The sequence below is a fragment of the Crocuta crocuta genome, unplaced genomic scaffold, assembly GCF_008692635.1.
Source record: "Crocuta crocuta isolate KB4526 unplaced genomic scaffold, BGI_CrCroc_1.0 scaffold139, whole genome shotgun sequence".
NCBI classification, from domain to species: domain Eukaryota; kingdom Metazoa; phylum Chordata; class Mammalia; order Carnivora; family Hyaenidae; genus Crocuta; species Crocuta crocuta.
Genome location: NW_027533258.1, coordinates 1,471,608 through 1,499,364, shown reverse-complemented (window position 1 = coordinate 1,499,364; position 27,757 = coordinate 1,471,608). Strand labels below are relative to the sequence as shown.

The following is a 27,757-nucleotide window of genomic DNA, read 5'->3' as shown; positions in this document are numbered from 1 at the left end:
AGCTGGGATGGAAATAAATCTGGGCTAGTTAGGAAAGAGGCTAGGGGTGGGTCTGTGAGGGTCCTTTGGTCTCGGTGATGTGGCATACCTCTCTGAGAAGACACGGAGCCGAGACCTGAATGATGAGAAGGCATGAGGAAGAGCATTCTAAGCAGAGCAAGTGCAAAGGCCCTGAGGTAGGAGTGGGCTTGCTATATTCCAGGAACTGTGTGTGCAAAGGGGACAGTGGGAGGGGATGAGGTTGGGAAGGTGAACGGATCATGTAGGGACTCATAGGCCATAGTGAGGAGTCTGGAATTCATCCTAAGAGTCATGGGAGAATTTCTGGCAGGGACTTGATGTGAGCTGATTTCTATCTATTAAGACTCACTGTAGTTAGCATAAGGCAGAGAATATAAAGATGAGAGTTCCCATGGCGATGCTAGGAGAGCTGATTTATATCTTTGATCTGACACTTTTTTTTTTTAATATATTTTTTTATTTATTTCTAGGAGAGAGAGAGACAGCGTGAGCAGGGGAGGGTCAGAGAGAGAGGGAGACACAGACTCTGAAATAGGCTCCAGGCTCTGAGCTGGCAGTCAGCACAGAGCCCGACGCGGGGCTCGAACCCACGAACCGTGAGATCATGACCTAAGTGAAAGTCGGACGCTTAACCGACTAAGCCACCCAGGCGCCCCAGATCTGACACTTTTGAACTGTGTGATCATGGCCAAGTGACTAACCTCTCTGTGTCTGTTTCCCATCTGTAACATATACACAAAAATTGTACTTCCCTGTAGAATGTTAGTGAGGATTTAGTGAGGCCAGAGTGAGCCTGGCCTGAAATCAGTGTTATTTAAGTGCTGACGCACTTACACAACTGTCCACATGGCGCTTGCATGTGGCCGAGGGGACACAGACAGAGAGTGCCCCTGTCATGGAGCCCAGGACTCACCTGTGCTCACACAGGTGTACTCAGACACTTGGACAGCAGCCCTTATGCCCCTCCTCCCCTCCTGGCCCCTCACCTGGAGTGGGTCCCATGGGTGGCCGTGGCGTGCTGGTCACTGGCTTCACCAAGGCCACGGCCTCTCTGGGTACCTGTCCCACCACAAAGAGAGTGCTCAGGGGGTCACAGGTCTTAGCTTAGAGGGGCAGCTGGCTCCCGGGGCTCTCCCAGGCCCCGCTCTGTCTTTTGCTCTGCTTGGGCCCAGCCAGGAGCCGCCCCTCACCTGGCTGCCAGAGGCTGCCGCTGGGAGGCTCATCTGCTCCTGGAGTATCATCAGGGCCTCCTCGTGGGGGTCTGGCCGCTTCACGAACACCTTTCCGCCATCCTTCCTGGTGGATCGCACACAGGTTGCTTCTTCCCAGCCACGTATTCCTATGATAGGGAACTCCTTCCTCCACCCTCCCCCCACCCCCATCACTACACATGAGAACCCAGAGAGAATCAGAGACTGGCCTGAGGTCACACAGCATGGCTAGAGAGCAGCAGTCTGGGCCTTCCCCTCTGCTCCGAGGGCTCATCTGGACCATGAGCATAAACAAACTCGCTCCCTAAAGGTTGCTGCTAACCCAGTAGATGGCCACACTGCTGGTGGGCACTCAGGCACCATGAGGAGGCCACTCGTCCAGAGGGCTGGAGGGCAGGATGGGGGCAGAGCTGACCTGAGGGGCTCGGGCCGGCCTCCCCGGGGCAGATGCTGGTACTGCCTCACGATGTTCTTGATCTGCTGTGTGGGCTGGGGGAAGTGCTCCGAGTTGAGCGTCGAATACCGGACCAGCTCCGGGCAGGGCGAAGCTGTGAGCCAGGGGTGGGAACGGGGTAAGGCCACAGGGAGCACACCACACCCCCAGTCCTGTCCCAGGAAGCCCCCATGCTGGGAGAGGACACTCACAGGTTTCTGGACAAGCCCGGTCCTGAGCTAGAATGGGGGCAGCCACGGGCTTGGTGGGGGCTCTTGGGGCCTTGGCCAGAGGGGCCGGGGCCAAGGGCTTTGGAATGGAGCGCAGGAGCACAGGCTTGGCTGGGGGTCCAGTGCCTACACACTTCGGCCGCGCCTCTGGCGCTAGGGGCTTCTGCACAGAACAGGGAAGAAGGTGCACATCCTGGGACACATCAGCCTGTTCTCAGGGACCCCGTGCTTGCCCAGAATGGGCTGTGGGGCTTTCGCCTCAGAGAGGCACCATGATGTCCTGGAGCAGCACAGCGCTCACCTGGGCAGGCCAGGCTCACCTCTGGGAGCAAGGGCCTTGGGGTGGGGCTCAGGGGCTGCTGCTGGAGCGCCATGGCCTGCAGGGCCATCTCCCGGGCCTAGGAAGAGGCGGTGGTGGTGACCCGGTGGGCCCGTGCTCAGGCCCCCTCCCCACCCCCGCAGCCCACCGGCACTCACCAGGAGCATGGCCTGCTTGTGGATGAAAGCTTGCTGCAGAGCGAGTGTGGAGGCATCCAGGCCTGGGACTGGCAGAGCCAAGTCAGGGGGCGTGGATCCCAAGGGGTGACAGAAGGAGGGAAGCAGGCATTCCTCATCTAACCCCCACCCTGCGTTGATTCGCCCCCACCATGCCCATGGCTGCCTCCATTCTAGTCCATGAAGGAGCCCCGAGAACCAGCAGGCCCCCCACCCCCTGCCCTTTGCCCAATGCTGGAACCGCCCTGGGGGGAGGCACTGACTTGGCTTTGGCTTTGGCTTTGGCTCTGGGGGCCTCCTGGGGGGGTCTTCAGTGCTGCTGCCGCCACTTCCACCAGGCTGGCCTCCCCCTTTCATGCGGTAGGCAATGGCTGTTGGCTTCTCCAGGTCCTGGGGATGGCAGGTGGCTCAAGTGTCTGCCTCAATGCCACACTCCCGAGGTTCCAAGGCAACGGACACCTGACACCAGCCACCTCCTCTGTCCCGGGGGCCTCGGGGCAGGCTAGTGTCTGCTGCATGCCCAGCTTCCGCCCATGCGGCACCCCAGGCAGTACCCCCACAGCCCTGTAAACCCCCAACCCATCCTGTCCTCCACAGAAGAGTAAAGAGGTTCACAGAGGAGCCGTGTCCTGCTCAGTGCCACACACCATGCCACAGAGGGGCTCCTGGGAGTTCCCAGAATGAGCAAGGGGGCCTGAGGGGGCTGGCTCTCACCAGAGGAGGGGGCTGGACCTTCAGCCGTGGGTCCTTCTGGGGTCCCAGCCAGGACCCTCTCTAGCCAGGAGGACACCCCCCTTTGTCTGGGCCCCCGGCAGAAACCCAGACGAGACAAAGCACTCCCCAGCCCTGGCTGGGAGAGGCCCCTGCATCACCCTGTGGGTGTATGACTTGGCGTGTACATGCGGTCCCAGCCCACATCCCACCCCCAGCCTACCGCGTCCCCGTAGGACAGCACGGGGTCGAAGAGGCTGTCCAGGTAGCAGTCCAGTCCCTTGTGGGGTACAGAGGGCTCTCCAAGGCTGTCTGAGTCTGGTGCGTGAGGGAGATAAAAAGTCCAGTACTTTTTTCCTGCTGACTGCCCCCTACAGCCCCCAGGGTCCCTCCCCACCAGAGACAATGGCCACTGCTGGTTGACCTTGCTGGGTCGCTGTCCCTCTCTGGGCCCCAGTCTCCCCATTTGTACCATCCTCATTGCGGCTGCAGTACCCATCGGAGTCAGGCACTCTGGGCACGTGCCCCTGGGGCTGGGGGCTGGTGGGAGTGTCCGAGTCTGAGTCCCAGCTGTTCCCAAACACCCTGTAGGGGAGGGGGACAGGCAGCAGCTGACCCCCGGCGAGATCACGGACCTCTGGCGAGATCATGGGTCTCCCAGAATCATTGCCCCCCCACCACCACCGCCTTCTCCTCTGGGCCCTGGAAATGGGTGAGTTTCTCCCATTAAAGGCAGGGGTGCCTGGCTGGCTCAGGCAGTAGAGCATCTGACTCTTGAGCTTGGGGCTGTGAATTTGAGCCCCACACTGGGTGTAGAGGTGACTTGAACCCTTGGTTTAGAGCTCAGCTCCTAGCCAGCAGCTGGGAGGGGAGCACTGTGCTGGGGGAGGCCATCTAGGAGCCACCTACGCTCTGGGGCCGCCCCTGCCGGCCACGGGCCCTTCTGCACCCACGATGAAGTAAGACTTCTGCCTCGGGAAGTCCCTGAGCAGCTCTAGGTCCGACACCAGGTCCAGCACGTAGTCGTGGCCTGCCAGCTCTGCCCACTGGACCCCATTCTTCATGGCCACTGTCCAGCCACGCCAGCCATCCGCCAGCCCCCTGGTGACAGCACATGGTGACAGCACATGGAGGAACAGAAATGAGGGATGGAGCCATCATCCTACCTAGGGAAACCCTGGGACATCAGCCAGACCCCAAGCATGCCCAGAGCGACCCTACAGGGGATCTGGTCTCCTGCCCCTCGCCCTCCCTCCTTCCCAGGCACACAAGCGTGTGCTGGGTGGGGCGTTCCAGGAGCCAACCTGTGCCTCAGAATGTCTCCAGCCACCTCTTCGCCCGTACTCCAGGAGTGCACCGGGCAGGAGAACTGGTCACCTGGGAGAGCAGCAGGTGCAGGGCTCAGCCGGGACGTGTCTGCGGTCCAGGCCTGCTGCCCCCCTGCCTGCACCCTGCTCCTCGGCCTCCCCACTCTTGTCCTGGACCCTGGATCCACTTCCTTGACGCCCAGCTCCCTGCCCCCGCTCTAGGTCCAGCCCCCACACCCACATGCTGACCCTGACCTCTTTCCAGAGCCACATCCAGAGGGCCCCTCCCCAGCTCCAGAACGTCCCATGGCTTCTACTGGGGCCCGTGGACCCCAGCCGCCCTCTGTGCAGGACAGAGGGAGGAGGGAAGGTAGCATAAGGTGTGGAGAGGCCAGCTCACCGTTGAAGCAGCCCACGTGCAGCGCCATGCTGGCCTTCTCCTGGGTTGCTATCCACTCGAGCTGGGTCGGGGGGAAGGTGCGGGCAGCCCCAGGCCCCTGCTGTTGGGCCCGGCCCATGGCCTGCATGAGGCGGTGTTGACACACAGCCTGGAAGCCATTCCGCCCGTAATCAGACACAAACCTGATGGGTAAGAGTCGGAACTAGGATGAAGAGGGACCCGTGGCTAGCCCAGGACAGACGGGGATTCTAAGTCTAGGCTGAGGGGGCCCAGGCTAGTCCAGAGCTCCCCTAAGATGAAGCTGAGAAGGCCCAAGCTCTGAGGCTAGATCAGAAGGGTCCCAGGTTCAGAACTCTAGGATGATACCGAAGGGGTCCCAGGACAGCCCTGAGGTCCAGGACTAGGCTGAAAAGACCTTAGGTTAGTCCAAGACTTCTGGGCCTAGACTAATAGAGACCTCAGGCTACCCCAGAGTTCCAGGACAAGGCTGAAAGGACTAAGCAGGTTAACCACAAGTATCTTAAGCGAGTCCTGAGGTCCAAGGATAAGCCAAAGAGGTTCCAAGAAGGCCCACCAAAGTTTGTTGGAGCAAAATGTCATCGACAGGCTGGGGACTACAGCAGGGTGTGGGCAAGAACATGGACTCTGGAAGACTCTCTGCCCTCTATTCCTTTACCAAGCATCGCTGTGTGGTCATCCGCCCTCTCTGAGCCTGCCTCCAAGCCCCCAACAATACAGGAGATGGCCGTGAGGGTTCAGCTTGGCCCAGGACCAGCAAGCCGGATCCTTCCACATGCCTGGGTTCCGGTCCCCCTTCCTGCTGCTGCTGGGCCTGGCCAGGAGCAGCAGGGGAGTGGGCCCAGAGTGGCCAAAAGAAGGAACCTAGAGCTGTGCCCACAGGAAGCCCCACACAGGAAGGCAGTGGTCCCAACCTGCTAACAAGATTGACCCAGTGAGCTGCATACCTACTGCACACAGCCCGGGTGAAGCTCTGTATGCTCTGAGACTCTCACCCTGTCAGGTGGGTCCTGTTACCATTCCTAGTTTACAGGCGAGGAAAGAGACTCAGAGAAAGGCAGCGACTTGCCCCAGGTCACACAGCAAACAGGTATCAGAGCTAGGATTTACACCCAGGGCCTGCCTGAGCTCTTTCTCTTGCAAATCATCCTTCTCACCCAGCGGGGTGATATCATCACCATTGTTATCATCATCATTATCAGTATCATCAGGATGCTGACAACAGCTACGCTCACATAGCAATCACAACATTTTAGAGGTGCAGCTGGGATTTGAACCCAGACCATCTCGAGTCCAGACATGCTCTACTCCCGTGACATGAGATCAGTGCCTTCGTCCCAAATTCCCCACACCCCGGTCTTGCCTCCCTCTAGGCTCTGCAAATCCTCTATCTACTCTCCATAGTGAAGCCATGCCCTTGTGACTTGCTCTGAGCCTAAGAGAGAAAGAGAACATTCCTGACCAGCCCCTACGCCTGAGCTTCCAAGCACAGAGACCTCACTCCCTGCCTGACCTTTAACAGTCCAGCCCGGGGCCTCACGCCAGCATCACGGTCCCCATGCCCCGGCCCAGCCCGGTTCCACTCACTTGAGCAAGTACTTGTTGAGGCGCGCGGAAGGAGCAAAGCCACTGAGGCAGGTGGCCAGTAAGAGCCAGCCGCGCTCGGCGTTGTGGGCACTGGGGTTGTGCCACACCTGGTTGGCCAGCTGCGCCAAGATCTCATCCCGAAGTTCGGGCACCGCCAGACCCTTCTGCACGATGTAGTTCCCAAAGACGTTTTCCTGGGCGCCATACAGGTGGGGGTCGCCCATGAAGCGCAGGATCTGGGCCGCAAACAGACTCCCCTGGGTCTCTTGGGAGGCTGTTCATGCCAGGGCCCCACCCCCAACATGCACCCCTCCCACGTGCCTCCCATGTGTCCCAGGAGAGCCCCCAGTGTTACTGTATAATTGCCTTATCCTATGCCGAACCACCCGGTGGTCTGTCCCAACTACGAGGAAAGTCAAGATCCAAAGCACACAGTGCCCTTCTCTCCTGAGCATGAGTCTCCCGCTACAGCTGCCCTTACTGCCTCAGCCCTCCTGCATCCCTGGCCTCCAGCCAGCCCCTCACCCCCTACTCCATCCAGGGTCCAGAGAGTACTTTCTAACATTCATATCTGACCACACCCCTCCCACGGAAGCACCTTCCTTGACTCCCTAGGGCCCCTGGAATGACATTCAAGTTCCGGATCTGTCAGCCAAGACCTCCTGACCCCTTCTCGCCTCTGCTCTTCTCACTCTCATCCCCTGATGTGTTCTGACTGCATAACTTCCTCTTCTCTCTGTGCCTTCTCCACTTGTCCTGGCTGGCGGATTCTGACCCCTTCCACTCGAGCTCACATGCCCCCTCTTTGATTCCATCCAGAACTGGATTGGGGGCCCAGTCTGGACTCCCCAGCCGCCATGCCCGATCTCTGTCCATGTTCTTAGTCACGGGGCAGGTCCGCTCTACCTCTCTGCTCTACCTTCCCCCTCAGACTAGGAGGTCCTCGAGGAGAGGACCTGGATCTATTCTTGGTGTTCCTGGGAAGCTCCGCAAAGGCTCTGGGGCTGCCTCTTTGCCCTCTTTGCCTGGAAGAGGGCTGGGAGAAGAAAGACTCCCAATCCTCAAAGCCTAGCCCAGAGCAGAAACCCGATTCCATGCCCCGCCCCACCCCCACCCCCACCCCAGAAGTCTTTCCTCCAAAGAAGAGGACTAGGCTTAAGGGCTTGGGCTAGTGGAGCACCCAGGGGGCAAGACAAGGGGTCTCAGGGCCGGGGAATTCAGAGGTGGCCCGGGCAGACCGTACCAACTTGAAGACGCTCACGGCTTCTGCATGGCACTCTCCAGGCAACCACATGAGGGGTGACTTCAGGGGCGCGGTCAGCATCCCGAAGGCAGGTTCCTGGGGGCACAGGGCAGGGGCGTGGGGACAGACCTGGGACTCACGGGCACATCTGGATCTGCCGCCCTGCACCAGGTTGGGGCACAGGGGCCTGTGAGGTAAGGGCTCCTTTCCCCAGTGTGTGGATGGGGAAACTGAGGCTTGGAGAGGGGCAGACGCTGGCCCTCAGCAAGCTGGTGGGGGAGACTCTCTGCGCCCCTGGCTCTCCCCCTTCCTGGAGAGCCAGACGTGAGAGCAGGAATGACCCTGCCCTACTGGTTGTTAAATTTCTGAAATATTTCCAACTGGTTGGCAAACAGCTACTTCCTAAGCCCTCGGGGGCTTTCTGCTTCTGTCCAGCCCTCCCCCGGGAGCCCCCAGACTCCTCAGGATCCAGCAACTCAAGGGCTCGTTACCTGATGCCACAGGGCACGGCCAGGAGCCTGCCCCCGGCTGAGAACAGTGTCAATTGTAATTAGTTAGTGCCCACTGGCCAGGGCCACGTGGGGCTATGCCAGCCTTTACCTTAAAGTGGCATCGGACAAACTTGGCCATGGGGTAGTTGTTGATATCCAGGGGCAGTGTGACACGGAGCTCAGCCTGGAGCCGGGGAGTCCGCACGGGGGCCACCCGGGGCACCCGGGCCGGCCTGAGGCCTGTGGAGAGAGGAGGGCATGAGGTGCCAGGCCCCTGCGCCCGCCCACGCCCACCCCGCCACACCGTCCAGCACTGACGCACCTGCCACTGCTTGTAAGAGTCCTGCCAACTCAGCAGGTACCTCCAGGTGCCCCACAGCCACCACCTCCCGCTTGCTCAGCTCCTGGAGGGACGGTGCATGGTGAGGGCCAGGCCTGCGACAGCTCCACCTGCAAGCCTCCCTTCTTGTCCTGGCTGCCGCCCGGCCCCCAGCCCCCACACCCACCTCCTGCTCCCGAAGCCGCGCCTCCTCCACCCGGAGCCTCTGCTCTGCCCTCAGCTGCGGGAGAGCAGATGGTCAAGGCCGGGAATGGTGGGCAGAGGCGAGGGCAGGCCTCGGGCCCGGGGGCAACCCCGGCCAGCCTGCACCAGGCAGCAGGCGAGAGAGGCAAAGGGGGCATCTGCCCCGCCTCGCAGGCGGCAGAGGGAAGGCAAAGGTGCGGCCGGAGAGATAGCAAGGGAGGGGAGGAGAAAGAGGGAAGGGGCAGAGGCAGCAATACTTTGGGGAAAGGGAAAGACCCCCCAGGGGGATTTCTGGGAAGAAGCCGAGAGATGTGTGATGGAATCTTCTCTGTGCTCCACAAAACCTTCAGTAGAAGCCAGGCAGTTCTTCGGGGCTTTGGGGATTGCATTTATCTTTCTGGTGGTTGGTTTAGATCACCAGAAGCCAGGACCGGCATTAAGGTAAGAGCAGCACCATACCCAGTGCTGGTCAGGTCAAAAATTCCATCATACCTCACCGCTGAAGGCCCCACAGTGAACCCAGCACAGGCCAAATCCTTCTGGGGCAACAGCTCACAGAACCCCCTCCAAGACCCCAGGGGGTTAGTGGGTAAAGTGAGGATAGAGAAGGCCAAGGTCACAGCTAGTGAGTGGCAGAGTGGGGATTCGAACCCAAGACTGTCTGAGGCCAACAGTCTCCTCCTGTTGGTGCTAAGTGCCTCCTCCCTCTCCCTGCCACCTGGCTCCTGGGAGAAGGGTGGGGGTGGGCCTGTACCTTGAGGTAATGCTGGTGGTTCATGTACGTGTGTACCAGGGACCGGAACTTCACCAGACTCCTCCTCATCTGCTGGTACCGCTGCCTGGGGGGAGGTGGGGGGGAAGAAAGAAGTGTCTGGTGGGGAGGACGGAGGGGCAGGGGTTGGGACCACAAGGTGAGCAAGGTGCGGAGACGCCCACGCCAGCCTGGCCTGGGTATCACTGCCCATGTTCAGTATGGCAGCCCCGTGCTACAAAGGGACGCTGGAGTTCAGAGAGGGGCAGGGACTTGGCCGAAGTCACAAAGCACATTAAGTGGCGGGGCCTGGATGAAACTGCCTGCAGCAGGTACATCCTACTAAGGCTCTGAAGATGTGGGCTGGGGCCCCTCTCGGCGGGAAGGATTCCCGCCCACCGATCGCAAGGGCCAGCAGGCAGGAGGAGGGACATCCAAAAGCAGAGATGCTGAGAATCCCAGCATCCTTCCTGCAGAGGCTCCGCCTCTCGGCTCACACACCACCAGGCCAGGGAGCTTATTTCCCAAGCCTTGCCTGGCTGTAGGCCTCCGGGCCGTCCTGCCCTATCTGGGCTATACCTGGCCAGGTAGCCACGGGCCCGGCTTTGCAACAGGATGATCTTGCGGCGTAGGGAGCGGAAACGCCTCCGGATGAAGAAGCCGCGGAGGCAGCGCTGAAGAGTGACGGCGGCCAGGTTCAGGACGTGCTCGCGCATGCTCTCCAGCAGCTGGTGCAGGTGTTCCTTAAGGAACAGCTGAGGAGAGGAGGCAGGCATGAGGTCTGTAAGGGCCAGCCCAGCAGAACGGGGCTCCCCGCTGCAGGAGGCAGTGGAGACGGACTAGACGGGGCAGCCTCTTGGAGCTGGGCAGGACGGGCTGAGTTTGGAGAGGCAGAACAAAGAGCGACGGCGAATTAGGCAGTGGGAGCCGCCTGAGCAAAGGGCCAGAGAGAGGATGAGCATCCCATCGGCCCAAGTCAACTGCGTGGCCTCTGGGCCAGTGATCTTTGGTCTGGGCGTTTCTGATTCCAGAGGCTCCAGTTCTAAAGCCCCTGAACTTGCGGCTTCCGGGGGCTGCGGACTCACCTTGCTGACACCCACGCGGTACATGTTCGGCGTGACTGTGCACAGGCGGCTCAGCACCGACACACACATGTCCCCACTGGCTGGCAGGTTGTGTTTGATGGCCACTAGACAGCGGTACCTGCAGGGGCCCAAACTCAGCCTTCTAATCAGAAAAGGACTTCATCCTCAGACTCTACTGACGGTCAGAAAATTCTAACAGTTTCAGCTGAATAAGATGCTTTACTGCCATCTGCTGGAAACTTGTCATAATAATGTAGACTCGCTCCTTTGGAATCCCCACACGGAACAATAAAAGCATGAAAAAAAGGCAAAACAAGAAGTGTATCTGCCACGTGACGGCTAGCATGTAATAATCTTGTGTGGCACACAACCTGAGCAACTGTGCATGGCAAGCTCTGTCCTGCCTGGGTTCTGTATTCCGGGGGCCATGGGGCAGCTGGGTAAGGACCTGGGCAGCTCAGGAACCACGCTGGCTGAGGTACCTGTCGATGAACACCTGGAAGGGCAGGCGCACCGGGAAGCCCTCCTTGCGGATCCGCACGGTCTCCAGCACCCCAGAATACCGTAGCTGTGCCATTACCACATCTGGCTCAAAGAGGCCTGGCTCCTGTAAGGAAAGCCCAGAGAAGGAGTCGGCACACTGGCCCACCCAGGTGTACATGGCACTATCAATGAAAAACAGCCCCCACAGTGGGTTGGGCAGATGGAGGTGCAGAGACACACAGCCACTTGCCCAAGGTCACACAGCAAAGGGAAGACGAGTTGGCTCTCCCAGGGAAGGGAGCTCAGCCATCACATACCTTCTTGTGGTTGGGCTTCAGGCAACGTACGAACAAGGGGTTACACCTGGACAGAGGCGGGAGGAAGGTAGTATGAGGTCCCAGAGAAGGGAGGTGCTTAACCTGGAGGGTCACAGCGTGGCTCAGAGGCGAGGCCAGATGCCCACCAGGTGCCCACCCACCCGCCATGCTCACCTCTCCATCTTTTCCACCAGATCCAAGAGTGACTGTTGGAACTTAGCGGCCACTGTGTGTGCCTTATAGAGCCGGGTGACAGAGCTGCTCTTGCCCAGGCGCTGAGGGGCAGCCTGTGGCGCGTGGCTGGAGAAGAGGTGTGCCACCACCTGAGCAGGGGCCGAGCGGCAGGCGGGCACAGTGGCCAAGACACCGAGACACAGGGAAATGGGGAGGGGGGGGCGAGAGACAGAAAGCAGGAAACAGAGGTGGAGGGGGGATGGCACAAGGAGTTAAGCACAAAAGGAGCCAAATCTCCAAACCTCAGAGGGATCAGAGCACGAACCCGCTGGGCCCTGCTCTCTCTACAAGGCTGTGTCCTCCCAGACCACACAGCTCTGAGTCAGGGTGATCTGCACCTTGCGAGGGGCCTATCCCACGACTGGGCTGTTTTTCTTCAGTCTGGGGCACACACAGACACTGACTGTGCACCCAAGGTGGCCTGTTACACACATGGTCATGAACTCTGGCAATGACTTCAGGAGAAGGCACCCATTAGACAGAGGAGAAGGTGGAGTCCAGAGAGTGGGGTGGCTGAGAACAACGGGCCATTTGGGAGAGCCGCTCAGTGAGGGCATAAGGCAGGGCACAGCGTGGGGTGGGCAGGGCCAGGACGGGCCAGAGGACAGACAGGGCAATCCAGGGGGCCCGGCTGGGGGCACGCACCTTCAGGGTCAGGACCGGGAGTGGGAGAAAATACAGAGCAAGGCCAGACTCTGGGTTAGGGTTGGGATCAGAGTCAGAGCCTGGTCGGGGCCGGGCCGGGTCAGAGGCAAGAGCAGCGCTAGGGGACTTCCCCATTTCCCAGACGAAGACGGGGGGCCTGACGGGGGCCGGGAGCTCTGGGGCGGGGCCAGATTGGAAGGAGGCGAGGCTTGCTCACCCGCGTCCGGCTCCGCACAAAGAGATCCAGCACGTCCTGACGCACCTGGTCATGGTTCTTGTCCAGGAACTTGTGCACCTGCAAAGGGGGAATGATGGGGCAGCTTGGGCTGGACCCGGCGGTAGGTGGGGGGACAGCCGAGCCCCGTGTGCGTCAGCCTGTCTGCTCCCCTCCTCCTCCCTTCCTCCCTCCAGCGGGTCAGGGGGACCCTGGCCCTGCCCCTCCAGGCCTCGATCTCCCTATCTGTCCTAGGAGGTGCTGGACTCTTCCCCCTGCTAGGGTCCCCTCTCCTTCTGCCCGCACCACCCTTCCCATCCTCCGGGGAGGGGAGCCCTAGCCAAAGCTTCACATGACCAGTGCGGGTCTTGGCCCCTCCCCGACAGAGGACACTGTCCTGTGTCTGTCCTACAGATGAGGAAAACGAGGCCCAAGTGGGGACAAAAGCTGGAATGCGTCTGAGATAACAGAGCAACCACATCACTACTGATAACAGTTACTCTGTCTCACCCACCCCCGCCCCAGGCTTCTCACTCACCAAGTGAGATGGGCACTATCGTTATCCCCATCTTTCAGAGAAGCAGATGGACTCAGAGAGGTAAAGCAATTTGCCCAGGGTCACACAGCTGAGGATCAGCAGGGCCAGAACCAGAACCAGTGGGGAGGGTTCGCAGCCCACGTCCTGCTTCTGTCTCCAAGTGCGGGCAGCTGTGGCCCTGGGGGCCGTCCGGGCGGTCTCGGGTCTCACCTGATAGGTGACTTTGCCTGCGTAGTGCTTGATGGTGAACTCAGGCAGCGGCATCTTGGGTTTGGAGTAGAGGGGGTTGGCGCCGTGGTGGTAATGGCACTTCTGCAGAAACGTGTGGTCTGTGGCCTAGGGGCAGGCGGGGGCCAGCAGGTGGGCAGGGGGCCTGGGCACCCTGCTCCTGGGCTCTTGACAAGTTCTCCAGACCTGACTGGTCCCCAGAGAGCACTGGGGAGGAGCAAGTCACAGCTTCCTCTGGCCTAAGTGGACACCCCTCCCCAACAGGAGTGTCCCATTAGCTCCCAGCTGCCTCACCTTCCAGCCCAGCCTTCTTTGTACTCTTTAGACCCACTGTCCAGAGCGCCCACCCTACCCTCGTGTCTTCCAATCAGAGTTTGAGACCCAACCTTCAGGTCACCTCCTCCAGGAAGGCTTCTATGACTTCCCAGGCTGGTACCCTCCTCTGGACACCTGCAGCCCCCATCCAGCCTCAGTCACCCCCAGGTTGTGAATGGCAGGCTGGGCGTCCTGATCTCCTGTCTCCAGGCCAGAGCACAGAAGAATGCAGGACTCAGGCCTGATGAGGCCACAAGGCCCAGAGATGTCAGCGACCTGACCAGGCTCACACAGAGCCCGCGGCTCACCTGGGGAAAGCAGCACTGGTCATCGAGGATGCGCAGGATGCCATAGGGCTTCAGTGAGATGAGATTGATGCACGGCTGGTTGTCAGCAAAGGTGATCTCCCGCCAGTCGATCTGCTCCCGGATGTACTCCTCCTGCGGCCATCAGGGGCTCAGCCTCCCAGCCCTGCCCAGGTCCCTTCCACCCACCTCCCAGGCGGGATCCACCTGAAGGGGCCTGACCAGGGGCACCTCTGCTTGCACAGGGAGCTCCCGCCCTCGGAGGGCAGCAAGAACCATCTCGAGCCCTGCTCCTTCCTCCGCCCAGGCCAGCCCCGTACAGGGTCAGGACGATCCCCCCGTACAGGGTCAGGACGATCCCCAAGAGGGCTCTTCTCCGGGCTTAGCGCCAAGCGTCTTCCCCTCCAGAGCACAGGCCTTCACGTGTGCTGGCCCTCGGCTTAGAATGCCTTTCCCTCCATTCCATCTGACACCCCCCCTTTGCCCCTAAAGGACCAGCCTACCCTGTCGGGGCTCCGTGGGGGCCCCGCTGGCCAGCCAGGAGGGGACAGGAGTGCTAAGCGATGCCCTGCCCACCTGCTCTTCCTGGAAGATGATCTTGTTGAACAGGTACTGAAGGTTCTCGTTTGCATAGTTGATGCACAGCTGCTCGAAGCTGTTGAAGCTCAGGTCCTGCCAGGTGGGTGGTGAGGCTAGGCCTGCTCCCTCCTTGGCCCGGGGCCCACGTGTCCCCCTCACCAGGGTCCCACTCACCCCTCCCCTCCAGCGGCCAGTGGCCCAGTGCCCTCCCTGCCTTCTGTGGCCTCAGGGAGTGCTTGCGAGTGAATGAAGGAGATGGCAGGAGATTTTGGGGATAGACGATGGTGTGGGCTATGGGCAGAGATGTGACAGACAAGAGGCTTTGTGTCCCCTGTCCCTCACCCACCCGTGCAGCCCTACCTCAAAGCCATAGATATCCAGGATGGCGATGGACAGCGTGTCGTGCCGTGGGGACACCAGTGCGTTGACCCGGGCAATGAGCCAGCCGAAGAGCAGTGCATACAGCACCTTGGCGATGGCATCTCTGGGGCAGAGATGGTGTGAGGTGGGTGGGTCTAGTGTGGGGGTCAGGGATCTGGGGGCGCAGATGGGGGGAGCAGGGCCTCACCTGGCATCCACAGCACTCTCCACGGTCAGGGGGGTGAAGATCTTCTCTCGCATTGTCTCCTGGAGAGGGATGCGGCCCCTGAAGCACAGCAGGCTGGCCGCCACCTCCAGGAAGCCCCCGGGGGATTGGAGGGGGTACATGGGAAAGGGAGCAGGAATGGTGATCTGACTGGTCTCAGGCACGCAGTTGGCCGGGGGGCAGAACAGGACACCCTCACCCCCCCTTCTGCCTGGCAGGGGCAGCGCTACTGGTCTAAGGGGGGGGAGACACCGGCGCGAACAGACAGACACAGTGAGATCAGCCTTGGGAATGGACAAGGGGCCAGGGTTGTGGGAGACTGGGGGAGGTAATGACCCAGACAGGGGTCAGGGGTGGCCTCCTGGAGGTGGTGGGGGATGCCTGCATCAGGGTTGAAGGACGAGTAGGGTGGAAAAGGGAAGAGCGAGCCAGGCAGAGGGAGGAGCCCGTGCTGCCTCAGCGCGGGCAGGATGCTTGGTGGATCAGGCTGCGCAGGGACTCACGGTCACTTTGAAGGTGATGGCCTTCTGCAGGCCCTCGGGGGAGATCTGCAGCAGCTCTGCCACCGCCTGGATCTCCCGGGCACTCACCACTGAGGCCGTCTCCTGCGCATCTGTCTACGCAAAACCCCAACAGGACTGCGTTTTAAACTGGAAAACTGGGTTTAAAGTTCATATAAAAAACATAATTAAGGCAGGGGCGCCTGGGTGGCTCAGTCGGTTAAGCGCCTGACTCTTAGTTTCAGCTCAGGTCATGATCTCACAGTTCATGAGTTCAAGCCCCAACTCATGGGAGTTGGGATCCGTGCGAACAGCACAGCGCCTGCTTGGGAGTCTCTCTTCCTTGCTCTCTGCCCTCCTCCCTCTTCCCCTCTCTCTCTCTTTTTCTCTGTCTCTCTAAAATAATAAATAAGTAAGTAAAATAAAAATAAAAAACATAAGCAAACTAGAAGAACCAGGAAAGTTCTGAAATAGGAGTGAAGGGGGCCCTATGAGATAGTCAAATGCTCTAAGGCTATGATAATTAAAACAGTCTGGTAATAGACACGTAATACATTGGTTAATGAAGCACAACAGAAAACTGGGTATTGGGCATAAATGTGCATAAGAACTTAGTACGTGGTGAGTAGCTATTTCTCGGCTTACAGGATTAGCAAAACTAAGGAACCATGTAGAAAAACAGAAATTGGACTCCTACCTCACACCTTATTGGGATAAATTCCTGATAAGCCAAAGATTAAATATTCACACTCACACACACACACACACACACACACACACACAACCATAAAAGGGTTTGAAAAAATTATGGGAGAAGGCTGTTCTAATTTTAGACAAATGAGTCTCTCTAAAAGTGATTAAAAAATCTAAAATTTGTGCAAGAAAAGATTGGTAAATAAAATACCTGAAAGTAATTCTAAAAATCTACATGGCGAAACCCAACCTAAACCAAACCAACCACCAAGCGAAACATCAAAAAACCTAGATACAAATCAAAATATAAATGGTTAAGCTAGGAAATATATTTGCAATTCACATCAGAGGCAAAGGGCTGGTTTCCTTCACATATATAAAGAGCTCTCATACGTCAATAAGAAGATGAGCAACCCCAGTGGTGGGGGCGAGGGACAGGAGAGGGAACAAATGATATGCAGCCTCTGAGAAGATGCCCTGTGTCCTGAGGGTACCAGGGTCCCAGGCCAGCTGTGGGCTCTCTCACCTCATACTTCTCAAAGTAGACATTGCCAAGGTGCAGGATGGACGCCAAGATGCGGAAGATGCTGTCCTGGTCCTCACCACTGAAGCCCAGGACCTCCATGGCGGCCAGGAGCCGGCGGAAGTCGTCAGAGTCACTCTTCCCTGAGATCTCACAGTTCCCACCCTGGGCGAGGGCAGGGGCCGGGGATCAGGGACCGTGGTGGGGGCTGGGGATGCTCAAGGTCCCTGTCCTGGCTCACGGGCAGTGTGGCCCAAGGCTGGCACTCCAGCTCCGTCCCATTCCCATGGGCCAGGAGGCTCCTAGCAGGTGCTGCACGCCAGGCCCTGTGCGAAGCGCTTTATGGAGGTTTCTGTCTCTAATGCTCACTGCATCCCTACAGAGTGGTATTATGCTGTTCCCATTTTACAGATGAGGAAATCGAGGCCCCAAAGGGGAAGTGCAGTAGCTCCAGGCTGTTTAGTTCTGTTCTAGGCTATAGAGAAGTGAAGAGTCAGGTAGGCCTCCCCTACCCCCACTTTGGACCCTAAAGATGCCCGTCATCCTTGCCATGAGGAGACACTTCAAACCCAAACTCATGCCCCCAACCCCCATCACCTCCCCTTCGCCGGCTGGCTATTAGGACGCCATGAGTTGGTTCCCTCAGGCCATGCTGGGTGATGGCGCAGGGGTACCAGGCGGGGGGCCCTTGGACGCCTGCCGGTGCTCACCTGGTTCAGGTAGTAGTAGGTCTCTGCCTCCTGCAGACTGAAGGCCTGCCGGAGCTGGGCGGGGAGCCCGGCCAGCAGCTCGTAGAAGATGTGGTAGTTCCTTTCATGTCTGGCCTGTACAGTGGGGAGGTGGGTGCGGAGAAGGGAGCCACCACCTAGGTGACCCCCAGACACACATACGACGCCGGGCGTGCCCGCCAATACAAACACGAGGGCCCACGTTTGAGCCCAGGCAGCTCTGTGATGAGTAAGCTGCCAGCCTGGCACTCAGTGGGCGTGGGGGTGGGGAAGCGGTCCAGTGGTCGGCAGGGGGCTCTGGTCGCGATTTCATTCCGTTTGGAGAAATAGGAGAAAGACAGCTTGTGTACACTGGCCGCACACGCCTGAGTGTGCTGTGTCCGCAGCCCAGGTGTGCACACACAGGGCCTCCCGAAGGTCACCTTGGCTGAGGGACAACTATTCCAGACCCTGCTGCAGGCCCTTGAGACCCAGCGGGGAACAAGGGAGACAGAAGCCCTGACCTCACGGAGCCCTCCTTCTAGCTGGGGAGACAGACGCTCAGCAAATCCCTGGTTAAAACATAACAGATGGAGACAAGTGTGGCGGAAAGAAATAAAGCAGGGAAGGGGTGGGGGGTTCCCGTGGGGTGGAGAGGGATTTCATTCTAAATGGGGTAGCTCCCCTGAGCAGGTGACACTTCAGGGAAGACTTGGAGGAGATGAGGGGCTTGGTCACGTAGGTGTCTGGAGGGAAGAGTGCTCAGACAGAAGACATTGGAGGTACAAAGGTCCTGTGGTAGGACCATGGCTGGCGTGCCTCAGGGACAAGAAAGAGTCAATGTGGCCGTAGGGGTGAGAGAGGGGAACAGATCGCATGCTCACACAGACATGTGTCTTTGTTCATTAATCCTGCACTTCCCTAGCCCTGCTGGGTGCCAGGTAGGAGTACCTGCATGCCCCCAGCCCATCCCACTGCACGAGGGTATGGAAGGGCCTTACCCACCTGGAACACAATCCTGGATTTCTCGAGCAGGTACTGGGAGGTTATGGCACCAGAAATCACGCCCCTGGAGTGGGGGAGCGCAGTCAGCTCGTGCAGGTAGGGGGATGGCTGGGGCAGGCTCTCGGAGGCCCACACGGAGTGCCCTGCAAGGCCTTTGGGCCCCGCCCCCCACTGTCCCACTCACCCTTCCAGAAAGACCTCCACAAACTTCCCGAAGCGGCTGGAGTTGTCATTCCTGACGGTTTTGGCGTTACCGAAGGACTCCAAGAGGGGTGTTGCCTCCAGGATCTGGACCCCAGAAGATGTGGGAATTGTTCTGGGGACCTGGAGTAGGGAGCATGGCTAGGGCCACCCCTACATTTCCCCAGACACAGACCTCCCCCAGGATCCCCTGCGTGAGGGCNCTCTTCCCGCGCATCCCACCATCACACACGAGTGTGCGCACACACGCACACACACAGGGGCACACACACACGCTCCAAGTACCTTTATCTTCAGGAGTGCCCAGGGCGGCAGAGAGAGGCATAAGAACAGACTCAGGTCACTTGTAGGACCGACCCCCTCCCCCTCCAGGCCACCAGGGGCCTTAGACCTTAGAGGGACCACCCACCCCTTTGGGCCTCTGGGGAGGGCAAAGCCATAAATCTCGGGGACCCCAGCGTTCCAGGCCTGGGGACTGCAGTGTGGCCCCAGGGTGTGGGAGTCTGCTTGGGCCACCTGCCAAAAGGCTCTGGGGATGTCCTCTGTACCCCGCCCCATCCCCAGGGCCACCTGAGGCTCAAAGCCAAGCCTCTGCCTTGACTGCAAGCCCTGCACAGCCCAGCCCCTGGCTGGCCTCATCTCTTCTTCCCTCCCTTTCTCTGCACCGCACGTCAGCCTTTCTGACTGGCCCCTCGACACCCAGGCCCCAGCCACCCTCTGGACCGGAGTTTGTTCCCTCTGTAGCCCTCAGCGCCACTGGCAAATCCCCTCACTTTTTTTTAAAGAAAAAAATTTTTAACGTTTATTTATTTTTGAGAGACAGAGAGAGAGAGTCAGTGCGAGCAGGGGAGGGGCAGAGAGAGAGAGAGACACAGAATCTGAAGCAGGCTCCAGGCTCTGAGCTAGCTGTCAGCACAGAGCCCGACGCAGGGCTCAAAGCCACAAACTGTAAGATCATGACCTGAGCCGAAGTCGGTCGTTCAACCGACTGAGCCACCCAGGCGCCCCTCCCCTCACTCTTTGTATCACATCTCCCTCACTAGCACGTCAGCCCCCACAGGCAGGAATGTTTGTTTGCAAACTCTGGGCCTCTCACATCTACATGGGACCAGGTGTGTAGGAGGCCCTCACAGATGACACCAGGGCACCGCTCCCATTTATTAAGCACCTACCATGTGCCAGATTCTTTGTCCTAATTAGATGGGTGTCAACATTCTACGAGGTAGGTGCTGATACCGCCCCTTTTACAGATCAGGAAACAGACTTGGAAAGGCGAGGTAACAGTCCCGGGGAATCCAGAGCCCAGACGGCTGAGCTCACAGCACCATGACAAGCATGTGTGTGCTGCGCATACAGCGTTTTCTGGCTGAGTCATTTCCTCACATAGACTCTCAGGAAAGAGGCAGGGAAGGCCCCGTCCCTGCAGAAATGTTACTCTGGGTAAGGTGCCAGCTCCCTCCATCTGTTCACTCTCCTGGGCCCATTTACTCCAGGAAATACCACGTCCACTGTACGAAGGAGCAGAATGAAGCCCAGACAAGAGCGGGGAGCGGCCTGGGCTTGTTCGGTGAGTCGGGATCCGCCAGGGCCCGAGTGTGGGTCAGCTGTCTGTTCCCGGTGTCCAGCCTGGGGCTGGGCAGAGGACTGGTGTTCTGGACGGGTGAACATCTGGCCCTGTGGGGGCCCCTAGCTCACCCCGCAGGTGGGGCGATAGCCTGTGGTTTGGGCTGGGCGGCCTCCAGCCACTCTCCAGCCCGGGGAACGCTGCTCACATGCCCAGTCCAGAGGCCAAGCCCGTGGCCAGGGCCTCGGCCAATCAGGACACAACCGGGTCCAGCGAGGACACGTGGCCAAAAGTAGTCCAATGAGAGGAAACCCTAGACGTTCCCCGGCACGTTGGGAGGTCTGGGTGGTACGCCGCGGCACTACCTTGCTGACCGATGAGATAAGGTAGAACCAAAACAAGAGATGTTGTCTAAAACCCTGGATCGTTTAAGAGCGTGGCTAAAACCGACTGTCGGATGAGATGAGCAGGGCAGGGCGGCGGCTGGGAACTGAGGCCGTGACCATCCCATCTGGCAGGGGCCCCCCTCACATCCACAGAATGCCTGGCACACAGACCCCCAGACCCAGTGACAGCCCACCACCCTGACTGTCCTCCCTGACCCCCCGCTGAGACAGCTCTTTGCCTTGGGCTTCAAATCCCAGCTCCTCCCCCCTCCCCCCTGGGGACACTGGGTAAGTTCTCTCCCTTCCCAGGCCCCGGTCTCCCCATCCATAAATGGACACAAACCTGCCTCCTAGGGCTGCCGTGAGGCTCTCACATAACAACATAACCAAAGCTCCCCGCACATTGGAGGTGCTCGGTGCACGCATTTCCCTGCTACCTGGCCAGTCCTTCCGGAAGTCTGAACTCAAGAGATTTTGGAAAACGCTGGCTGAAGCAAAGGGAGGGCCCTGGAGGCCCAGTCTGGGAGACGAGGGGCTGGAAGGCCAAGGCAGGCATCAGAGGGGACCGGGGGAAGTAGCCCCTCTTGACTACTAAGCCTGAGCTGACCCAGTTCCCACTGAGGGCCACGCGGCCCCCACCTGGTGCCCCTGGATCCCCTGCTGCGATGGCCACTGGCTGGGACACTGTAGCCACTTGCAAATCTTCATGGTCTGGGGCAGGGAGCCAGTTTCTGGTCTGAGTTGGTGGGCCTTCGCCTCCGGCCTCACCTTCCCTGAGCCCCAGGCTCATGGTACCCCCGGCACCTTCCCACCATCTCTGTATGAATGCCCGGCAGACACCTCAGAGTACCTGTGGCTTTTCTCCACAGCCATGCCCACGTAGCCCACGGCACCTCCGCGTTGCCTCTGGCTCAGTCCAAATGCCTGGGGTTGCCCTTGGACCGGCCCACTCTCTCACAGTCCAATCTGGCCTTTCAGCAAGTCGCTGGCTGACCTTTACACTGCACCCGGGTCTAGCTGTGCCCACCATCCCCACCACCACTTCCCTGCCCCAAGCCACTGTCCTCCCTTGCCTGGACTCCATGATGCCACACTGCCATCCCCTGAACACACCAGACGTCCTTGCACCACAGGGCCTTTGCACTTGCCCTTCCCACTACCTGTCTGCTCTTCTCCCAGATGTCTTTAGGACCCACTCCCACCTCTTCTCAGTGGAGCCTACCCTGAGCACCATGCTTCAAATTATAACCCGCCCAACCCCCCCCATCTTCCTCTCTTTTTTTTCTCCACCAATTCCTACCCTTTTACAGAAACAAATCTACTTGCGTATTTTTTTTTCTTCCATGTCTACTGTAACGACATTCCCATGGCGGCAGGAACACTGGTCTGCACTGCTGCTGCCTGCCTCCCCATCCCCTAGCCCGGGCCTGGCACATGGTACATCCTCGGGAAAGCTCTACTGAGGGTCTAACGTTCTCAGGTGTGGAGGATCTAGCACCGTCCACAATGCTCCAGTCCCGTGCTTACCCTGGTCCGGTGTCCTCAGCACCCAGCGTCTACTGCACCCCACCCCCTGACTAGGCCTGTCCTTTCTCTTACACCACCAGGGAGATGAGGCCAGGCAGGAGGAATGGAGCGACTCTCCTTGCCCATGGGGTTTCCACTCTGGCCAGGCCCAGCAGGGCTGTGACCAGAGCTGCTCTGGAAGATAGGCGGGAGGGAGCTCCCTGCAGGCATGGCCACGGTGGGCAGGGGTGTGGCTCAAAGAGCAGGAATCTTCGAAGCCCTCCCAGTGCAACCGTGGCCTCAGCCTCCCCATCCTCCAAGTGGAGCCAAGGAGCCTTGTCTCTTAGGGAGCACTGAGCTCGGGAGTCCTGGGAAGTCAGACAGACCATGCAGTGGACAGACTCACCTGCTGCATGATGCCTCGTTTCTGGTTCATGGCGGCCAGGTAGCGCAGAATCAACTTTGTGGCCTCGGTTTTTCCAGAGCCACTCTCTCCACTGACCAGGCAAAGAAGCGGAGTGAGAGCCAACCAGTTCACTGCCTGTTCTGGGCTCGCCCTCCCCCTCCCCTTCTTCAACCCCCTGTGACACAAGAGGACATGGGCTGGCTGGCCCAGAGACGTCAAGTGATTTCTCCCAGGTCCCACAGCAGGTCTGGCCTGATGCAGACGCATCATCTAGGACTCCTCCCGTCCACCCGCCCCACCCCTCCCGCCCCCTCCCTGCACAAGAGGTCCCCAGCCTGACGCACTGCTCACCTGATAATTATGCACTGGTTCTGTTTGGCATCAAGCATTTTGGCGAAGGCAAGATTTGCAATTGCAAAGAGGTGCCTGGAGAGGCAGGCCATAGTTATCACTGGAATGGGACCCTGCCTCTCAAACCCCACGGGTAGGAGGACAGCTCTGTCCACCCCAGCAGCCAGTTCTGCGCCACCCTCCACCCTGGGGAAGTGCTCCCTGCCCCCGTTCTGGTCAGAGCAATAGAAACTCGGGGAGACACCACTGGCCCGAGCAGGTGGGCTGCCCACCAGCTGGCCTTACCCTTGGCTCAGGGGCAGGCAGGGACCCAGGGACCCCAGGACAGCCCCCTCCCCATCCCCAGAGACACTCACGGGGGATTTTCTCCCAGGGCCCGCCCGCTGTACTGCTGCACCTGCTCCTGCCCATAGATTCCAAACATTCGGTACGGGTTCACCGACACCAGGATGCTGCCGATGTAGGTCTGCTGGGCGCACATGGTCTCAGTTTCCATGCCTCCTCGTGGCCCTTCTCCCCTGCTCCCAGGAGCCTGGAGCCCCGTTCCCGCGGGGCCACGTGTGGGGCTGCCTGGCCTCCCTGTTTGCACCTTGCACCCTCTCCTAGCTTGATGGGTCATGTACTCTGGTCATGGCTGTACCAGGCTGAGGCTGGGAGAAGGCTAAGCGAGCAAAGCCCCATGGCCGCGAATGTGCAAAGGTGGCTGTGTCAGCTGCTGCGCCCTTCATTTAGTCACAGTCAGGGCCAGGCTCCAGAAGCTTCTGCCTCGCAGTGAGGTCAAACCTTCACTGCCTGCAGTTGGGAGCCCAGGGCATTCCAAGGTGGCCAGGCCCTTGAGGACAGCCTTCCCTCCTGCACTGTGGTTCTGGACCTCTGTTCCACTGTTCTGGGGCGAGAGGTGCCCCTTCCACCTCTCTGGCCACCCCCTTCCTGGGACCCAGGCCTATGGATTCTAGGACTCTGAGTCCATTCTCGCGTCACCATCAGGTCCCCAGGGAGCAGTCACTCATTTCTGGATTTCCTATCTCCAGGTCTTTGTCCCTGACATCCACCAGTCCAAGATTCTATGTTTTAGAGCTTTGGGTTTGAGAAGCCCCGGCTCTAGCATGTTATTCTCAAATGGTAGAAACCCCAGAGTTCAAACCAGAAGCCGCAAACCTGGGGCTCAGCAGGAGAAATCTGTGCTTCCCGCTGTGGCCCCAGCCCCAGGAGAGAGCTACCTCTCTGATCTGGGCCCAGGGCAGACCCAGCTCTGGGACTTACGTAGATGAGGTTCCGCTCAAATCTGGTCTTGAGGTTGGACAGCACGGTGGTCTCCTGGAGGTCTCTGGAAGGGCATGGAGAGGGGACATCAGGGCCCACCTTCCCCCTCAGTGCAGGGCCTTGGTCAGAAAACCCTGAGTTCAAGTCACCAACCAATTGTGAGGCCTTGAGCAAGTTCTTTAACTTCCCTGCCCCTCGGTTTCTTCATCCATCCAATGGATACACTACCTCATGGGGCTGGGGGAGGCTCTGGGGATGCAAACGTGAGGGCCGAGTCACCATGCCTGGATAATGATCTTGACCGGCACAGCCCTCACGTTTTGGGCACCTCCAACATGTCGGCACCCTCCCGATAACGGCCACCCACTCCCGTCTTGCAGATGAGAAACTGAGGCACAGAGAGGCAGAGTGGTGGGTCTGAGGCCTCCCAGCCAGGAGGTGGTGAGGCTGGGGTTTGAGCTCAGGCCTGTCTGCCCCCCAGGGCTTAGACACGGACACGCTGGCTCTGTGACGCTTCACGACTCCCACTTAGCAGATGAGGAAACCCCTAGCAGGAGGAGGTGCGTGTAGCCCCGTGGCGAGCCCGGCCCCGCCCCACTCACTCCAGCTGCGTCATGTCCTCCACGCCATCCTCCTGGCACTGGTCACGGAACCGTGTGGCTGGCAGGTTGCGGATGGAGTGCATCTGGGAGAGAGAGCCTGTGGTGGGCCTGGCTGGAGGGCGCCCACAGGTGGCCCCGCCTCTGGGACACGCCTGGGACCTGCTCTTGTCGTGGACAAGAGAACCCCGAGGCCAAGGCCAGGCCACATCCTGAGGCCTCTCTGCCGTGGAATACTGTGGCCCGTGGAGCCTGCGCACAATTCTTCCTCAAGGGACGCGTGCCCGCCCTCTGCCCCTGCGTTCCCTGTGGCAGGTGCTCCCGTGGGCTCCCAGGTGTCCTGACGCAGGGGGTGAGCACACGCACACACACTGCTCCCGCTGACTGCCTAGAAGTCCTCCCAACCTCAGGCTCTTCCGGCGCTGACGCTCTTTCCCTGGGTGCGCCCCAAATTCTTGCTCATCCAGGTCCTGGTGTGGGGGGCCTCTGGGAGCGCTGACCCTGAACCGCCCTGCTCAGTACTGCACCCCTGCATCCAGCCCAGGGCAGACCCAGAGACCCCTACACGTAGCCCCATACACAGCAGCTTACGCAGCTCCCACCACACCCATGTTCTTGCAGAAGGCCCGAGGGCGTACACGCAGGCCCGGGAGGCCTGGCTGGAGGCACACACATGTGTCATGCACACTCCCAAGTGTCCATTTGACACACTCTCGTGTGCACAGAGAGGCGGGGCTGTCTCAACCACACCTGGGGGGCTCAAGACAAAAGTCCCGATGCCACCTGTGGCCTCCGGGATCTCCACCCTGCCCATTTGTGTGCACGTTCGTGACACCAAGGACGCCACACCTGCTCAGGCCCGGACACACACACTGCCCCTGTTTGGCCACGGTACAAAGAACACGTCCCAGGCACAAAGGCCTGCGTGTGACCTGCATGTCCACAGGCACACGTGTGCTCCCCGCCTCTCCAGCCTCTCGGCTCCAGCCCGCACCCTCCTCCGAGCAGGCAAGGAAAGGGGACACCAGGACGGAGCTCTGCATGCCGCATGCCTGTCACCAGGCTGCTAAGTAGGGCACGGCAAGTATCACCCTTGAGGCCCTGGCCTCCCGCCCACCCGTCTGGCCATGTGTGCTGGTGGCCACAACCCCTGAATAATTCAGCCACTCACGTATTCCAGGGTGAGGAGGGCCCAGGCATCCTTGCCCCTCACCCCTGGGCACCCCGCGCCCCGCTCCCACAATGCTGCGGCCCACACGGCACGGGGCACCCGCCGCCGGGGCCAGGGCCCCCCCAGCAGCCAGGCGGCCCCAGTCGCCATTGCCTGGCCGGCTAGCTGCCCGCTCCACGCGGCACCGTCTGCAGAGGCTGAGAAACACCCGCCACTCCCTGCGTGCCCCGCCCACCCCAGGCGTCCCGGGGGAGTCTCCGGTGACCACCCCCCTCCACAGAGGGCCACCCAGCATCAGGCTCGCGTTCCGCCATGAGCGTGGTAGCCAGCCACGAGCTTGGCACCCTTCAGTTAAGCCACCTGCCCTGCACCCTACGGAGGGCCCAGACAGACTCCCGGCTCAGCCCCTGGTCCCCCGTGTGACCTTCCGGGCCTCATTTTCCTCACCATGCAATGAGGACACCAGAAGTTTGGTTCCTAAGCCCCTCACCCTTGGGCAGTTCAGAATCCTCCAGCTCAGGGAGCTGCCCTCAAGCAGAAATGCAGAAGAGAATAAAGACTCGGGCCTAGGGAAGGGTCAGTAAGAGACAGGACAAACAGTATGGACGTGGATGCGGGCATGGGACAGGGTGCACAGGCAAGTCCGACAGTTTTGTGCTCAGCCAAAATCTCTGGGGGGCTGCTGGGGACAGATGTGCCATCCTGGACAGGACAGGGCTGCTCAGAGCGCAGGCTGGGGCCAGATCACTTCTCTGAAGTGACTGGGAAGAGTTTCGGGCGTCTCTGTACGTGCCTGCCCAGTGCTGGGCATCCTCTCGTTCAATCTTCCAGAGGCTCTGAGAGCCCAAGGCTATTCGCAGGTTACAGATGGGAAGACTGAGGCCCGTGCAGGCAGCAGCTGACCAAGATCCTGAGGCTGTCTCAGGCTCTGTTTCCCAGGACAGACCCCCAAGCCCCCCCTCCCCCCGCCCTCATACCTTGTTCCACCAGCTTTGGGGGCCAACTTCTTCCCAGGGGCCCCCATGGGGCAGGCAGTTGGCTCCGGGGCCCAGGCGGCAGGACTGGGGGCGGGCGAGCACTCGTGGCCAGGGTCGCTGGGCTTCTGCCGGCAGCCAGAAACAGGACCAGAGCAAATTCCGGGCTCGTGGCTTGGGGCCAGGCTCCGGGTCCTGGCTGATGTGGACAGGGGGCTGCAGGGGGGCAGGACCCACTCGCTGGAAAGCGCTGAGCTTCTGCACCTGTGGCAGTACCACTGCAAAGCGCCCAGGGCCCACCTGGCGCCGCTCTCCCACCTTGGGCAGGGGCCCTGGGGCCCCAGTGGGTGCCAAGGGGGCCGGGGCGCTGGGCACTGTCCCCCAGCGGCGCCATGGTGGCCACGTGGCTCTCATCTTATCACACGTGGCCAGCGGGTAAGAGAGGCTGAGCCTCAGCGCCTTCCGCTCTGGCGGGGAGCCCTCGGGTGGTGCCGGGGTGGAGGGCTCAGACGCCGCCGGTGACACGGGGCTCCCTGGCGTGGTCTCTTCTTCTGGTTTCTCAGGAATCGGGCTGGCTGATTTTACCAGTTGTCCAGGCCCTGGGTCGTGGTGTCTACCCAGGAAGACACTGGTCAGGTGGGAGGCTAGGTCCTCAGACCGGGAAGCGGGAGGTGGTACAGGGCCCACGTGCCGGAGGAAGGGGTTTTCGGGCACAGGGGGTGGCCTGGAAAAGCCACGGCGGCTGCCTGCACCTCCCGGCCAGGGCGAGGGTGGGCGCTGGGCGGGAGGCATGTCCACGTCCCAGCTGGGGGCCAGTGGGGGCACCGTCCAGGGTGTCTCTGAGTCCTCAGGCTCGGGCTGGCTCTCCCGGCGCTCGGGGGCAGCTGCGGCCACCGGCCAGGACCCAGCGCCGGGAGGCGGCTGGAAGGGCTGGCGCACCCGCGGCTTCACGGCCGGG

At 60.1% G+C, this 27,757-nt stretch overlaps 1 protein-coding gene across 1 annotated transcript in view; it reads right to left on the bottom strand.

The window, feature by feature from the left end:
* Nucleotides 1-27,757, bottom strand: part of MYO15A (myosin XVA) — a 48,718-nt gene that overhangs the window by 18,508 nt on the left and 2,453 nt on the right. The window contains exons 3-43 of the mRNA XM_077746695.1: nucleotides 26,803-27,756; nucleotides 24,658-24,740; nucleotides 24,056-24,119; nucleotides 23,149-23,258; nucleotides 22,793-22,867; nucleotides 22,442-22,532; nucleotides 18,865-18,870; nucleotides 18,563-18,666; nucleotides 18,379-18,442; nucleotides 17,377-17,490; nucleotides 16,670-16,831; nucleotides 15,454-15,567; nucleotides 14,933-14,991; nucleotides 14,725-14,848; nucleotides 14,362-14,457; nucleotides 13,789-13,920; nucleotides 13,148-13,273; nucleotides 12,403-12,480; nucleotides 11,481-11,629; nucleotides 11,307-11,352; nucleotides 10,989-11,113; nucleotides 10,507-10,624; nucleotides 10,001-10,176; nucleotides 9,425-9,509; nucleotides 8,654-8,707; nucleotides 8,470-8,551; nucleotides 8,257-8,387; nucleotides 7,657-7,752; nucleotides 6,414-6,649; nucleotides 4,809-4,990; nucleotides 4,406-4,478; nucleotides 4,011-4,202; nucleotides 3,526-3,686; nucleotides 3,325-3,419; nucleotides 2,654-2,780; nucleotides 2,373-2,440; nucleotides 2,216-2,293; nucleotides 1,878-2,058; nucleotides 1,648-1,780; nucleotides 1,212-1,317; nucleotides 1,008-1,080 (exon numbers count right to left, since the gene is read on the bottom strand). Of these exons, the coding sequence (XP_077602821.1) occupies nucleotides 1,008-1,080; nucleotides 1,212-1,317; nucleotides 1,648-1,780; nucleotides 1,878-2,058; nucleotides 2,216-2,293; nucleotides 2,373-2,440; nucleotides 2,654-2,780; nucleotides 3,325-3,419; nucleotides 3,526-3,686; nucleotides 4,011-4,202; nucleotides 4,406-4,478; nucleotides 4,809-4,990; nucleotides 6,414-6,649; nucleotides 7,657-7,752; nucleotides 8,257-8,387; nucleotides 8,470-8,551; nucleotides 8,654-8,707; nucleotides 9,425-9,509; nucleotides 10,001-10,176; nucleotides 10,507-10,624; nucleotides 10,989-11,113; nucleotides 11,307-11,352; nucleotides 11,481-11,629; nucleotides 12,403-12,480; nucleotides 13,148-13,273; nucleotides 13,789-13,920; nucleotides 14,362-14,457; nucleotides 14,725-14,848; nucleotides 14,933-14,991; nucleotides 15,454-15,567; nucleotides 16,670-16,831; nucleotides 17,377-17,490; nucleotides 18,379-18,442; nucleotides 18,563-18,666; nucleotides 18,865-18,870; nucleotides 22,442-22,532; nucleotides 22,793-22,867; nucleotides 23,149-23,258; nucleotides 24,056-24,119; nucleotides 24,658-24,740; nucleotides 26,803-27,756 (5,323 nt within the window). The remainder of the gene's footprint in view (nucleotides 1-1,007; nucleotides 1,081-1,211; nucleotides 1,318-1,647; nucleotides 1,781-1,877; nucleotides 2,059-2,215; nucleotides 2,294-2,372; nucleotides 2,441-2,653; nucleotides 2,781-3,324; nucleotides 3,420-3,525; nucleotides 3,687-4,010; nucleotides 4,203-4,405; nucleotides 4,479-4,808; nucleotides 4,991-6,413; nucleotides 6,650-7,656; nucleotides 7,753-8,256; nucleotides 8,388-8,469; nucleotides 8,552-8,653; nucleotides 8,708-9,424; nucleotides 9,510-10,000; nucleotides 10,177-10,506; nucleotides 10,625-10,988; nucleotides 11,114-11,306; nucleotides 11,353-11,480; nucleotides 11,630-12,402; nucleotides 12,481-13,147; nucleotides 13,274-13,788; nucleotides 13,921-14,361; nucleotides 14,458-14,724; nucleotides 14,849-14,932; nucleotides 14,992-15,453; nucleotides 15,568-16,669; nucleotides 16,832-17,376; nucleotides 17,491-18,378; nucleotides 18,443-18,562; nucleotides 18,667-18,864; nucleotides 18,871-22,441; nucleotides 22,533-22,792; nucleotides 22,868-23,148; nucleotides 23,259-24,055; nucleotides 24,120-24,657; nucleotides 24,741-26,802; nucleotide 27,757) is intronic.